Genomic DNA, 15,064 nt, shown 5'->3' with positions numbered 1-15,064 from the left:
CTTTTCCTGGTTTTAGGAGGTTCCTGACTAGCTCGGATAACTCCCTGGCTTTCTCCTCCGGGAGAAACACCTTTTTCTGGACTGTGTCCAGAATCATCCCTAGGAACAGCAGACGTGTCGTCGGAGACAGCTGCGATTTTGGAATATTTAGAATCCACCCGTGCTGTCGTAGAACTACTTGAGATAGTGCTACTCCGACCTCCAACTGTTCTCTGGACCTTGCCCTTATCAGGAGATCGTCCAAGTAAGGGATAATTAAGACGCCTTTTCTTTGAAGAAGAATCATCATTTCGGCCATTACCTTGGTAAAGACCCGGGGTGCCGTGGACAATCCAAACGGCAGCGTCTGAAACTGATAGTGACAGTTTTGTACCACGAACCTGAGGTACCCTTGGTGAGAAGGGCAAATTGGGACATGGAGGTAAGCATCCTTGATGTCCAGGGACACCATATAGTCCCCTTCTTCCTGGTTCGCTATCACTGCTCTGAGTGACTCCATCTTGATTTGAACCTTTGTATGTAAGTGTTCAAATATTTCAGATTTAGAATAGGTCTCACCGAGCCGTCTGGCTTCAGTACCACAATATAGTGTGGAATAATACCCCTTTCCTTGTTGTAGGAGGGGTACTTTGATTATCACCTGCTGGGAATACAGCTTGTGAATTGTTTCCAATACTGCCTCCCTGTCGGAGGGAGACGTTGGTAAAGCAGACTTCAGGAACCTGCGAGGGGGAGACGTCTCGAACTTCCAATCTGTACCCCTGGGATACTACTTGTAGGATCCAGGGGTCCTGTACGGCCCCAGCGTCATGCTGAGGACTTGGCAAAAGCGGTGGAGGGCTTCTGTTCCTGGGAATGGGCTGCCTGCTGCAGTCTTCTTCCCTTTCCTCTATCCCTGGGCAGATATGACTGGCCTTTTGCCTGCTTGCCCTTATGGGGACGAAAGGACTGAGGCTGAAAAGACGGTGTCTTTTTCTGCTGAGATGTGACTTGGGGTAAAAAAGGTGGATTTTCCAGCTGTTGCCGTGGCCACCAGGTCCGATGGACCGACCCCAAATAACTCCTCCCCTTTATACGGCAATACTTCCATGTGCCGTTTGGAATCTGCATCACCTGACCACTGTCGTGTCCATAAACATCTTCTGGCAGATATGGACATCGCACTTACTCTTGATGCCAGAGTGCAAATATCCCTCTGTGCATCTCGCATATATAGAAATGCATCCTTTAAATGCTCTATAGTCAATAAAATACTGTCCCTGTCAAGGGTATCAATATTTTCAGTCAGGGAATCCGACCAAGCCACCCCAGCGCTGCACATCCAGGCTGAGGCGATCGCTGGTCGCAGTATAACACCAGTATGTGTGTATATACTTTTTAGGATATTTTCCAGCCTCCTATCAGCTGGCTCCTTGAGGGCGGCCGTATCTGGAGACGGTAACGCCACTTGTTTTGATAAGCGTGTGAGCGCCTTATCCACCCTAAGGGGTGTTTCCCAACGCGCCCTAACTTCTGGCGGGAAAGGGTATAACGCCAATAATTTTCTATCGGGGAAAACCCACGCATCATCACACACTTCATTTAATTTATCTGATTCAGGAAAAACTACAGGTAGTTTTTTCACACCCCACATAATACCCTCTTTTGTGGTACTTGTAGTATCAGAAATATGTAACACCTCCTTCATTGCCCTTAACATGTAACGTGTGGCCCAAATGGAAAATACGTTTGTTTCTTCACCGTCGACACTGGAGTCAGTGTCCGTGTCGACCGACTGAGGTAAATGGGCGTTTTAAAGCCCCTGACGGTGTTTGAGACGCCTGGACAGGTACTAATTGGTTTGCCGGCCGTCTCATGTCGTCAACCGACCTTGCAGCGTGTTGACATTATCACGTAATTTCCTAAATAAGCCATCCATTCCGGTGTCGACTCCCTAGAGAGTGACATCACCATTACAGGCAATTGCTCCGCCTCCTCACCAACATCGTCCTCATACATGTCGACACACACGTACTGACACACAGCACACACACAGGGAATGCTCTGATAGAGGACAGGACCCCACTAGCCCTTTGGGGAGACAGAGGGAGAGTTTGCCAGCACACACCAAAAACGCTATAATTATACAGGGACAACCTTTATATAAGTGTTTTTCCCTTATAGCATTTTAATATATATAGTCATATCGCCAAATAAGTGCCCCCCCTCTCTGTTTTAACCCTGTTTCTGTAGTGCAGTGCAGGGGAGAGCCTGGGAGCCTTCCCACCAGCATTTCTGTGAGGGAAAATGGCGCTGTGTGCTGAGGAGAATAGGCCCCGCCCCCTTTTCGGCGGGCTTCTTCTCCCGTTTTTCTGAGACCTGGCAGGGGTTAAATACATCCATATAGCCCCCAGGGGCTATATGTGATGTATTTTTAGCCAGAAAAAGGTACTATCATTGCTGCCCAGGGCGCCCCCCCCAGCGCCCTGCACCCTCAGTGACCGCTGCTATGAAGTGTGCTGACAACAATGGCGCACAGCTGCAGTGCTGTGCGCTACCTTATGAAGACTGAAAAGTCTTCTGCCGCCGGTTTCTGGACCTCTTCACTTTTCGGCATCTGCAAGGGGGTCGGCGGCGCGGCTCCGGGACGAACCCCAGGGTGAGACCTGTGTTCCGACTCCCTCTGGAGCTAATGGTGTCCAGTAGCCTAAGAAGCCAATCCATCCTGCACGCAGGTGAGTTCACTTCTCTCCCCTAAGTCCCTCGATGCAGTGAGCCTGTTGCCAGCAGGACTCACTGAAAATAAAAAACCTAACAAAACTTTTACTCTAAGCAGCTCTTTAGGAGAGCCACCTAGATTGCACCCTTCTCGGCCGGGCACAAAAATCTAACTGAGGCTTGGAGGAGGGTCATAGGGGGAGGAGCCAGTGCACACCACCTGATCCTAAAGCTTTTACTTTTGTGCCCTGTCTCCTGCGGAGCCGCTATTCCCCATGGTCCTGACGGAGTCCCCAGCATCCACTTAGGACGTCAGAGAAAAGTGTGTGTGTGTGTGTGTGTGTGTGTGTGTGTGTGTGTGTGTGTGTGTGTGTGTGTGTGTGTGTGTGTGTGTGTGTGTGTGTATATACAGTTCATAATCATTAGTCTTCTGGTACAGTATATCACACCTGTTAACCCTTAAAAACTACTATGTAACCAGGAGGCAGATGCAATGTAATGCATTTGTGTTTGGATTTACACCACTGTTAAACGGACTCCTGAATATAACATGGATTGGCTATGCACCTAAATATTGAGGCAGTGGAGGCTGAAGAGAGCAGCAAATAACTGGACCCACCAGGCTGCTAGCCAAATCACATGCAGCTTTCTTCAGCCTGTATTGCCCTGCTCCTTTGAAGTGTTCCTGAGTTATCAGGGTGTGGTATAATAGATATACAATGTCTAGGTCAGGCATGTCCAAACTGCGGCCCTCCAGCTGTTGAGAAACTACCCATCCCAGCATGCCCTATGCTTTAGCATTCTCTGACAGCAAAACTGTGTCAGGGCATGCTGGGATATGTAGTTTCACAACAGCTGGAGGACCGCAGTTTGGACATGCCTGGTCTAGGCAGATAGGATGACATGCATTAGGTGGACAGGCTGAATAGGTCAATGTTACAATGGCAGATCAACAAAAAATGTTTGACACAAGTTTGGGTTTTTGTTTTTTCTAGGCCAAAACTAGTATATTCCATGTTATGTGACCACCATCAGTGCAAGCGTGTACCCTCGCGGGCTCGCTTCACTCACCATACTTCAGGCAAGGTGGCTCGCTTTGCTCAGCTTCACTCGCACAGGTTACTATTCCCAATAGATGGCCGCAAGAACAGTAAATCAAGAAAATGTTGGGAAAACGTGAAGAAACAAAAAAAACATGTATTGACCATTTGTGTGTCGACTTTTGTCATGTCAACCTTAAGCACTTGTCGACTTAATGCATGTAGACCAAATGGTGTCAATCTAGTAACTGTCAACCAATACACATATGTTTATCATATTCATTAATGACCTCGGGGCCTAGAAAGCACAGTGTCAATTTTCGCAGACGATATTAAACTATGTAGAGTAATTAATTCAGACAAAGGGGGTCATTCAGACCTGATCGCACGCTGCCGTTTTTCGCAGCGGTGCGATCAGGTCTGAAGTGCGCCTGCGCATGGGTCGCAATGCGCAGGTGCGTTACTCCCTTCCTTCAAGTCATCACAGTATGTATCCAATAAAACATTTTTTACATTATGCCTTTTAATGAAAGCAGAGGCTGAGTCACAGGATGAGCACATAAGGCCGGAGGTCAGATCCTGCCCTTTTACAACCTCTTGCCATAAAAACAAGTGAGCAGAGTCACACAGTACAAAGCAGATTATATTACAGCAGGCCAACCTTCCTGGATAACTGTTGCCTTCAGTACTTGTGGAATCAGACAGTTCTTGTAAGACTAGCATTTCCTCCAAAATGCCCCATTTATGTGTCACATCACAGGGAGGAAAAAGAAGTGGTTACATGGAAATTAATGGCTAGTAAGAGGTTATTGGTTCACTTTCTAGGTTTGTCCAAAGAAAATATGAGACGTACTCTGAAAGTACACTGCAAAAGACAGATGTTCCTGGAGTGGAAAGAGATACTTTGTGGACTGAATTAACATTCATGAGAATGTAGTCTATGAATTCTCAAAAACAGTTTCACAGCTGAGGCATGAGGCACATAGCAGATGCCGCTCCTTGGCCCTCATTCCGAGTTGTTCGCTCGCAAGCTGCTTTTAGCAGCTTTGCACACGCTAAGCCGCCGCCTACTAGGAGTGAATCTTAGCATAGTAAAATTGCGAACGAAAGATTAGCAGAATTGCGAATAGACATTTCTTAGCAGTTTCTGAGTAGCTCCACACTTACTCGGCAACTGCGATCAGTTCAGTCAGTTTCGTTCCTGGTTTGACGTCACAAACACTCCCAGCGTTCGCCCAGACACTCCCCCGTTTCTTCAGCCACTCCCGCGTTTTTCCCAGAAACGGCAGCGTTTTTTCACACACACCCATAAAACGGCCAGTTTCCACCCAGAAACACCCACTTCCTGTCAATCACATTACGATCACCAGAACGAAGAAAAAACCTTGTAATGCCGTGAGTAAAATTCCTAACTGCATAGCAAATTTACTTGGCGCAGTCGCAGTGCGAACATTGCGCATGCGCAATTAGCGGAAAATCGCTGCGATGCGAAGAAAATCACCGAGCGAACAACTCGGAATGACCACCCTTGTGTATGGATAGGATACTTTCTCTCGCATATCATACCTCATGATGACACTGGATCCTAGTAAAATGATAAGTTGCATTCTGATAAATATTACTTCAGCCCACAGATGGTTAACTCTAGTGTGTGTGGACAACAGTTACAGACCGATAAATCCATGACTACAGATGTGTCCTCCTACATCCAGCCTCAGCACTCCATGCAGTGGGAGATATCCGGGGTTAGTGGGCGGACAGATCCCATGCAACTACACTAGCACTGGGTGCCTTTCTTTGCCAAACTTACGTCTTAGTCACAATGTCATATGACTAGGACGCACCAGGATTCATTTGTTAGATGACATTTATATATATATATGTGTGCGACTGAGTATGTATATGAAGCACAACAGAACTTGGTGCAATGCAACAGCCGCGGCTTTTTTCCATTCCGTATGCAGATTCATAGAGTCAGTCGCACACAGATATACAAGAGTTGTATATCATATTAATCAGCATAGACTCCGTGTGAGTCCTAGTCGCACTGCGTTGCAACTAAGACACATTTCCGACGCTGGAAGAGTCTCACAAGACATGGCATGCCTATAGGGGCTGTTTGGCATGACTGCAGCAATGATCTATTAGGACACATCTGTAAGTGCACCAACAGCTAAGCTAGAAATGCTGTTATACAATGTATTAATGTAATACAATATACATGTCTACTATGAATTAAAGCAAACCTGTCACCAGAAATAACATTACGAGTATAATAATAATAATTTTATTTATATAGCGCTCTTTCTCCAATACGACTCAAGGCGCTTAACAGATACATAGCATAATATAGTACAGAAAATAAGATTTTACTCACCGGTAAATCTATTTCTCGTAGTCCGTTGTGGATGCTGGGGACTCCGTAAGGACCATGGGGAATAGACGGGCTCCGCAGGAGACAGGGCACTTTAAGAAAGAATTTGGATACTGGTGTGCTCTGGCTCCTCCCTCTATGTCCCTCCTCCAGACCTCAGTTAGAGAAACTGTGCCCGGAAGAGCTGACCGTACAAGGAAAGGATTTTGGAATCCAGGGCAAGACTCATACCTGTCACACCAATCACACCGTATAACTCGTGATAAACTTACCCAGTTAACAGTATGAACAACAACGGAGCATCAGATCAACCCTGATGCAACCAACATAACCCTTATTTAAGCAATAACTATATACAAGTATTGCAGAAGAAGTCCGCACTTGGGACGGGCGCCCAGCATCCACTACGGACTACGAGAAATAGATTTACCGGTAAGTAAAATCTTATTTTTTCTAACGTCCTAGTGGATGCTGGGGACTCCGTAAGGACCATGGGGATTATACCAAAGCTCCCAAACGGGCGGGAGAGTGCGGATGACTCTGCAGCACCGAATGAGCAAACACAAGGTCCTCCTCAGCCAGGGTATCAAACCTGTAGAACTTTGCAAAGGTGTTTGAACCTGACCAAGTAGCCGCTCGGCAAAGCTGTAATGCCGAGACCCCTCGGTCAGCCGCCCAAGAAGAGCCCACCTTCCCTGTGGAATGGGCCTTAACTTATTTAGACAGCGGCAACCCAGCCGCAGAATGAGCCTGCTGAATCGTGTTACAGATCCAAGCAGGCGCCCCAAGCTTGTTGGAAGCATACAGGATAAACAAAGATTCTGTTTTCCTGACCCTAGCCAATCTGGCTACATAAACCTTCAAAGCCCTGACCACATCTAGTAACTCGGAATCCTCCAAGTCACAAGTAGCCACAGGCACCACAATAGGTTGGTTCATATGAAAGGATGACACCACTTTTTGCAGAAATTGTGGACGGGTCCGCAATTCTGCCTTGTCCATATGGAAAACCAGATAGGGGCTTTTATGTGACAAAGCCGCTAATTCTGACACATGCCTAGCTGAAGCCAAGGCTAATAGCATGACCACCTTCCATGTGAGAAATTTTAACTCTACGGTTTTGAGTGGCTCAAACCAGGGTGACTTCAGGAAACTCAACACCACGTTAAGATCCCAAGGTGCCACTGGAGGCACAAAAGGGGGCTGAATATGCAGCACTCCCTTTACAAACGTCTGGACTTCAGGAAGAGAAGCCAGTTCTTTTTGAAAGAAAATGGATAGAGCCGAAATCTGGACCTTAATGGAACCCAATTTCAGGCCCAAAGTCACTCCCGACTGTAGGAAGTGAAGGAAACGGCCCAGCTGGAATTCCTCCGTAGGGGCATTCCTGGCCTCACACCAAGCAACATATTTTCGCCATATACGGTGATAATGTTTAGCCATCACGTCCTTCCTAGCCTTTATCAGCGTAGGAATAACCTCATCCGGAATGCCTTTTTCTGCTAGGATCCGGCGTTCAACCGCCATGCCGTCAAACGCAGCCGCGGTAATTCTTGGAACAGACAGGGCCCCTGTTGCAACAAGTCCTGTCTTAGAGGCAGAGGCCATGGGTCCTCTGTGAGCTGATTCTCAGCACCTTTGGTATGAGAGTGTCACTAGTGCATCTACAGCTGTCGCCTGAGGGTCTCTTGACCTAGCGCAATATCTCTGTAGCTTTTTGTTGAGGCGGGATGCCATCATGTCCACCTGTGGCAGTTCCCACCGCCTTGCAATCTGCGTGAAGACTTTTTGATGAAGTCCCCACTCTCCCGGGTGGAGGTCGTGCCTGCTGAGGAAGTCTGCTTCCAAGTTGTCCACTCCCGGAATGAACACTGCTGACAGTGCTCTTACGTGATTCTCCGCCCAGCGAAGAATTCTGGTGGCTTCTACCATCGCCACCCTGCTCCTTGTGCCGCCTTGGCGGTTTACATGAGCCACTGCGGTGATATTGTCTGACTGAATCAGAACCGGTTGGTCGTGAAGCAGGGACTCCGCTTGTCGCAGGGCGTTGTATATGGCCCTTAGTTCCAGGATGATGATGTGAAGGCAAGTCTCCTGACTTGACCACAGCCCTTGGAAATTTCTTCCCTCTGTGACTGCCCCCCACCCTCGGAGGCTTGCATCCGTGGTCACCAGGACCCAGTCCTGAATGCCGAATCTGCGACCTTCGAGAAGGTGAGCACTCTGCAGCCACCACAGGAGAGACACCCTGGCCCTGGGGGATAGGGTGATTAACCGATGCATCTGAAGATGTGATCCGGACCACTTGTCCAGTAAGTCCCATTGGAAGGTCCTCGCATGGAACCTGCCGAAGGGAATGGCCTCCTATGATGCCACCATCCTTCCCAGGACTCGAGTGCAGTGATGCACTGACACCTGTTTTGGTTTTAATAGATTCCTGACCAGTGTCACGAGCTCCTGAGCTCTCTCTATCGGGAGATAAACCCTTTTCTGGTCTGTGTCTAGGATCATGCCTAGGAGAGGCAGATGAGCTGTAGGAACCAACTGCGACTTTGGAATATATAGAATCCAGCCGTGTTGCCGTTACACTTCCAGAGAAAGTGATACGCTGTTCAGCCACTGCTCTCTTGATCTCGCTTTTATGAGGAGATCGTCCAAGTACGTGATAATAGTGACACCTTGCTTCCGCAGGAGCACCATCATTTCCGCCATTACCTTGGTGAACATTCTCGGGGCCGTGGAGAGACCAAACGGCAACGTCTGAACTTGGTAATGACAATCCCGTACCCCAATCCTGAGGTACGCCTGATGAGGTGGATAAATGGGGACATGAAGGTATGCATCCTTTATGTCCCGAGTCACCATAAAATCTCCCCCTTTCAGGCTTGCAATGACCGCTCTTAGCGATTCCATCTTGAACTTGAACCTTTTCAGGTATATGTTCAGGGATTTTAAATTCAATATGGGTCTGACCGAACCGTCCGGTTTCGGGACTACCACATGGTCGAATAATAACCCCCTCCTTGTTGAAGGAGGGGAACCTTGACCACCACCTGTTGAAGATACAATTTGTGAATTGCAGTTAACACTGTTTCCCTCTCTGTGGGGGGAAGCCGGCAGGGCCGACGGCGAGGGGGCATCTTCCCAAAGTCCAGCTTGTATCCCTGAGACACAATATCTATTGCCCAGGGATCCAACAGGGAGTGAACCCACTTGTGGCTGAACTTACGAAGGCGTGCCCCCACCGGGCCTAGCTCCGCCTGTGGAGCCCCAGCAACATGCGGTGGATTTTTGTAGAGGCTGGGGAGGACTTCTGTTCCTGGAAACTAGCTGTGTTGTGCAGCTTCTTTCCTCTGCCCCCGCCTCTGGCAAGAAAGGACGCACCTCGGACTTTCTTGTTTCTTTGTTCGAAAGGCTGCATTTGATAATGTCGTGCTTTCCTAGGCTGTGCAGGAATATAAGGCAAAATATCAGAATTACCAGCTATAGCTGTGGAGACCAGGTCCGAGAACCCTTCTCCACACAATCCTCAGCCTTCCATATGCCTCTTAAGTCGGCATCATCTGTCCAATGCATATTCTACAGGACACGTCAAGCAGAAATCGACATAGCTTTAACTCTAGGACCCAGTAGACTCATGTCTCTTTGGGCATGTTTTATATATATATATATATATATATATATATATATATATATATCTCTATCTATCTATCTTAAGACAGCATCTTTAATATATATATATATATCTCTATATATACATATATATATATATATATATATATCTACATACTAGGGTCTCAATCTCTGCTGATAAGGTACCTGTCCACGCTGCCACAGCGCTATAAACCCATGCCGACACAATCGCCGGTCTGAGTAGTGTACCAGAATGTGCACGCTATCTGCAGGATCCCTGAGAATAGCTGTTACGTCAGGGCTACCTTTTGGGCAAACATGACACCCTAGGGGAAGATTCCCATCCTATCCTGGCCCTAGTGGGGAAAGGATACTGCCTGAGAATTCTTTGTGGGAAACTGCAGTCTCTTGTCTGGAGATTCACGCTCTTTTTCATCATGAGAGGAGGGAAATTTACCTCAGCTTTCTTCCCCTTAAACATGTGTACCATTGTGTCAGGGACAGATGAGTCATCAGTGATATGCAAATCATCTTTTATTACAATAATCATATATTGCATACTTTTCTGCCATTTGGCTGTAACTTTGCATTATCGTAGTCGACACTGGGGTCAAACTCTGTGTCGATATCAGTGTCTATTATTTTGGATAGTGAGCATTGAGAGACTCTGAAGGTCTCTGCGACATAGGGACAGACATGGGTAGATTTCCTGACTGTTTTCTACTCTTTTGTGCAATAAATTCACCTTAGCACTTAATTACACATATCCAAACAGGTGTCGGCGTTATCGACACCCTCACACACACATATTTGCTCTATCTCCTCCTTAGGGGAGCCTTTTACCTCAGACACACCACACACTCAGGGAATGCTCATCTGAAGACAATTCCCCCATAAGGCCCTTTGGAGAGACCGAAAGAGAGAGTATGCCAGCACACACCCCAGCGCTATTAACCCAGGAATAACACAGTAACTTAATGTTAACCCAGTAGCTGCTGTTTATATTGATTTTTGCGCCTAATTATGTGCCCCCCCTCTCTTTTTACCCTCTTCTACCATGTAACTGCAGGGGAGAGGCTGGGGAGCTTCCTCTCAGCGGTGCTGTGGAGAAAAAACATGGCGCTGGTGAGTGCTGAGGAAGAAGCCCCGCCCCCTCGGCGGCGGGCTTCTGTCCCGCTTTCATGTACAATTTTGGCGGGGGCTCATACATATATACAGTGCCCAACTGTTTATTATGCAAACTTTTGCCAAGAGGTACTCTAATTGCTGCCCAGGGCGCCCCCCCCTGCGCCCTGCACCCTACAGTGACCGGAGTATGTGGGTGTAGTGTGGGAGCAATGGCGCACAGCTGCAGTGCTGTGCGCTACCTCATATGAAGACTGGAGTCTTCTGCCGCCGATTTCGAAGTCTTCTTGCTTCTGTCACCGGCTTCTGTCTTCCGGCTCTGCGAGGGGGACGGCGGCGCGGCTCCGGGATCGGACGACCAAGGGTGCGATCCTGTGTACGATCCCTCTGGAGCTAATGGTGTCCAGTAGCCTAAGAAGCAGGACCTATCTTCAGTGAGTAGGGCTGCTACTCTCCCCTCAGTCCCACGTAGCAGAGAGTCTGTTGCCAGCAGATCTCTCTGAAAATAAAAAAACCTAACAAAATACTTTCTTATAGCAAGCTCAGGAGAGCTCACTAAATAGCACCCAGCTCGTCCGGGCACAGATTCAAAACGGAGGTCTGGAGGAGGGACATAGAGGGAGGAGCCAGAGCACACCAGTATCCAAATTCTTTCTTAAAGTGCCCTGTCTCCTGCGGAGCCCGTCTATTCCCCATGGTCCTTACGGAGTCCCCAGCATCCACTAGGACGTTAGAGAAACTAATGAAGTACATTTTCATAAAATACAGAAGCATGAAGATACTAAAAGGGACATTATGGAAATGCTTGAGTAAACAGGAAAGTCTTGAGTCTATTTTTGAAGGATTCTATAGTTGAGGCCTCTCGCACTGTGCGGGGAAGTGAGTTCCATAGAGTCGGAGCCGCATGACTAAAAGCTCGACCCCCATAATAGATGGAGTTTATTTTTAAATAAATTAGCTACCATTAAATCATTAATTCCATCTTACAAGCAATCTGTGAATGTAATGAGCCATTGCTTCCATATTTGCTCCCCAATTACTATTGTCATAAAAAAGGGATTTCCACCTTCAAACAAGTACATTTAACCACTTGACTGGCATGGGGGCATGTGATACGACCGGAGCCAGGTGTACGTTACTTTGCTTGGTTGCATCACATGCGAGGTGCTGCCTGCTGTGCCCCCGCTTGCAGAGGAGGAGATCCATTCTGCACAAGTGCAGAAAGGATTTCCCTTGGCTGCCCGGGTCTCATTGACACCACCTCCGGATTTGCGCCCAGAATGCCTTGCGGCTGGCATTCTGGTGCGCAGGCTCCTGGAAGCTCCGTGTGGGGAGGGGAACTTAGGGTCAAAATGATGACAGTGAAAAGACTGTCCTTGTCTAAGGTAGACAGGTACAAGAAAGTAAACAGAATTAAAAGGTTTACACAAAAAACGTAGATACAAGTTTTTTAGCCCAAATTTGTACATTTCACAGTCTGTGACCACGATTAGTGCAAACACAGACGCTCGCCATGCTTCGGGCAAGGTTACTATTCCCAGTTGTAGTCCATATGGATGATCAATAAAGCAAAAGTTGAAGAAAAAAAAAAAAAGGAAAAAAAAAATTAATGTCGACCATTTGTGTGTTCCCCATTTTTGAGTCAACTTTTTAAACCTGTCAACCATAAACACAATCGACCTTTCATCTGTCGACCTTCTGACCATGTCAACCCTATGGGCTTGACCTACTGACTGTGTAACGGTCTATCTATACATTGGAACCCATTGGAAAGTTTTGCTAATAATGAGGATGGGGAGAGCTATAATAAATTTGCTCTTGGTTAGAGATCATTACCTTCTTCTGACTCGCGGCAATGACAGTAGGGAGCCAGCGACTTTCCCGAGTGTCCATTAGTAGAAACACCACATCGTGTTCTGCAATGAGACCCTCCAGTTTCTCCACTTCTTTACAGGCCTGAGTCATTGTCTCCTCTGAGAAATTCACAGGATGGCCCGGCATTGGAATACTCATGTTATAGCCTTTAGTGATCTAATAAGGGAAAGACAAATCACTATTACATTTAGCAGCCAGATAGACCTAAGGCCCCCCAGGTGTTAAAGACATAGCATTTTTAAATAAGCAAGTGATTAAATAAATTAAAAGCGCAGATCAGTTGCTGAATGTTATTCTGCCATTTGAAACATACTGTAATTGGAGTAAATTAATTACTGTGACAATGATTTACTATATTCACTTTTCAATCACGGACATCCACGACGTCTTATACAGTAGCAAAAGTTGGATGGGACTCTCTAACTCATATAAATACGTAAACTACTATTTTTAAACATACCTGAAAATATGTATTTTAAAAGGTCTGTATTAGCAGGGATACTAGCTGTCCCGGCGATCAAGAGACCGACGCTGGAATCCTGACAGCCGGTGAAATACCGCCGGATGGAATCCCAACCACCGCAGGTTATTCCCACTTGGTTGGTGGGTCCACGCTACCAACCGAGTGTGAACATAAGCTGTGGTGAGCAAAGCGACCTCACCGTCGGGATTCGGACAGATAGGATGCCACTGTCGGTATACTGACAGCCAGCCAGCATCCTGTCTGCTGGTAAAACATATGTATTCCTACTGTACTATTTCTGGCACTTCATACTTGAATTTATTATGAATATTTATAACTAATATGTTTTGTTTTCTTATATACTGCTCCCACCTTAAAAGAAATAAGGAGTGTATCTTTGCCTTGAGAAGCTTGAGGGTCAGTACCTAATGTTACATGGCTGGGTTATTATTATTATTATTATCCTTTATTTATATGGCGCCACAAGGGATCCGCAGCGCCCATTACACAGTACATAATCAAATGAGCAAAAAAGAAAACAGCACTTACAGTACAAGACAATATAGGACAGGTATAGAAAACCCGGGGTTAGGTGCCATCAAACGAGTATGGAGTATAAGATAGTGTAAGTAAGAATAGGAAAGGCACATGAGGAAAGAAGTCCCTGCTCTTGCGAGCTTACAATCTAAAAGGTGAGGGGCTAACAGACCAGAGAGACACAGAAGAGGTAGACAGTGAGCATAGACAAGAGGGTTAGGAGGAGAGTTGGCTGGGTTAGGTGAAGAAGTGGGTCTTGAGAGCCCGTTTAAAGTTTCGTAGAGAGGTGGAGAGTCGGATGGGGAGAGGTAGAGCATTCCAGAGATAGGGAGCATCACGTGCAAAATCTTGTAGGTAGGAGTGGGAGGAGGTAATCAGTTGGCAGGAGAGATGGTGTGCATTAGCGGGGTGAAGAGGATGGGTGGGAATGTAAAGAGATGTAAGAGGGAGAAGAGTGGGTGAGGGCTTTGTAGGTTAGTGTGAGAGGCTTGAATTGGATTCTGAATGGGAAGGGTAGCCAGTGAAGGTCCTGCAAGAGAGGGGATGTGGATGTAGTACGTTTGGTGAGGAAGATGAGACGGGCAGCAGCATTCCTCCAAGCTGGGGCTTGTAGTTTCACACTAGTATAATACTGCATACACTTATCCACATCAAGGAACATTTTCCCATTAATTTCAATTGGCAATTTCTATGGGCTTTCAGCACTCATTCAAATGCATAGTCCTTTGAAATTAACTGGAAATCTCTCTGGTTTTACTGCAACATAGACTGTCAGAAACCAGCAAATGTATTGTTGGAGAATTCCATGGTGATTTTGGTAATTTTCTTATAATAGATTTCCCTGGTTCTATACAGAAATTGTTGAGTTCTCTGACTGTGAGGTGTACAGTATGGTTATATATTGGAGAGGAATTTTACATGGAGATTTAGCATTAGTAAATTAATAATAAATCACTAATGAATCAGTGCCGTAATAAGACTGCACACCCGTTGCAGGCACCCAATTAGCCAGAAGCAAGGGCCATGGCGCAGTGATGGTGTCGTCCACAGAGCTTTGCGCAGCAACACAACTTGCACACTCTAGTTACCGCCCTTTACTAAATAGAAGAACTGTTTAACATCGTCCTTTGATATACCTTTCCCCCAGTGTGTTTCATCATCATCACTTATTTCCGTAGTACTGGAGTAAGGGTCTGTCTGTTCGGGATAGCCCATCAGTGACAGTGAAACAGAAAGTAGATGCATTATTCCTATTATGCCAATTCAGTGTAATGGGGAGTGCAGCTATGACAGGATGTCATCTTGATAAAGTGTCCACAA

General features: G+C 46.7%; 1 protein-coding gene and 1 long non-coding RNA gene across 6 annotated transcripts in view; one reads left to right on the top strand and one right to left on the bottom strand.

Moving 5' to 3' along the window:
• The window catches only part of ATG7 (autophagy related 7), a 617,483-nt gene that overhangs the window by 392,916 nt on the left and 209,503 nt on the right, over nt 1-15,064 (bottom strand). For all 5 annotated transcript variants that reach the window (XM_063940758.1, XM_063940756.1, XM_063940759.1 and 2 more), the window contains exon 13: nt 12,706-12,900. In XM_063940758.1, the coding sequence (XP_063796828.1) occupies nt 12,706-12,900 (195 nt within the window). The remainder of the gene's footprint in view (nt 1-12,705; nt 12,901-15,064) is intronic.
• Nucleotides 1-15,064, top strand: part of LOC134958276 (uncharacterized) — a 210,265-nt gene that overhangs the window by 113,201 nt on the left and 82,000 nt on the right. The gene's annotated exons all lie outside the window — the stretch shown is intronic.

This window comes from Pseudophryne corroboree, chromosome 9, assembly GCF_028390025.1.
Source record: "Pseudophryne corroboree isolate aPseCor3 chromosome 9, aPseCor3.hap2, whole genome shotgun sequence".
Taxonomy (NCBI): Eukaryota; Metazoa; Chordata; class Amphibia; order Anura; family Myobatrachidae; genus Pseudophryne; species Pseudophryne corroboree.
This window is presented reverse-complemented; position numbering and strand designations above follow the sequence as displayed.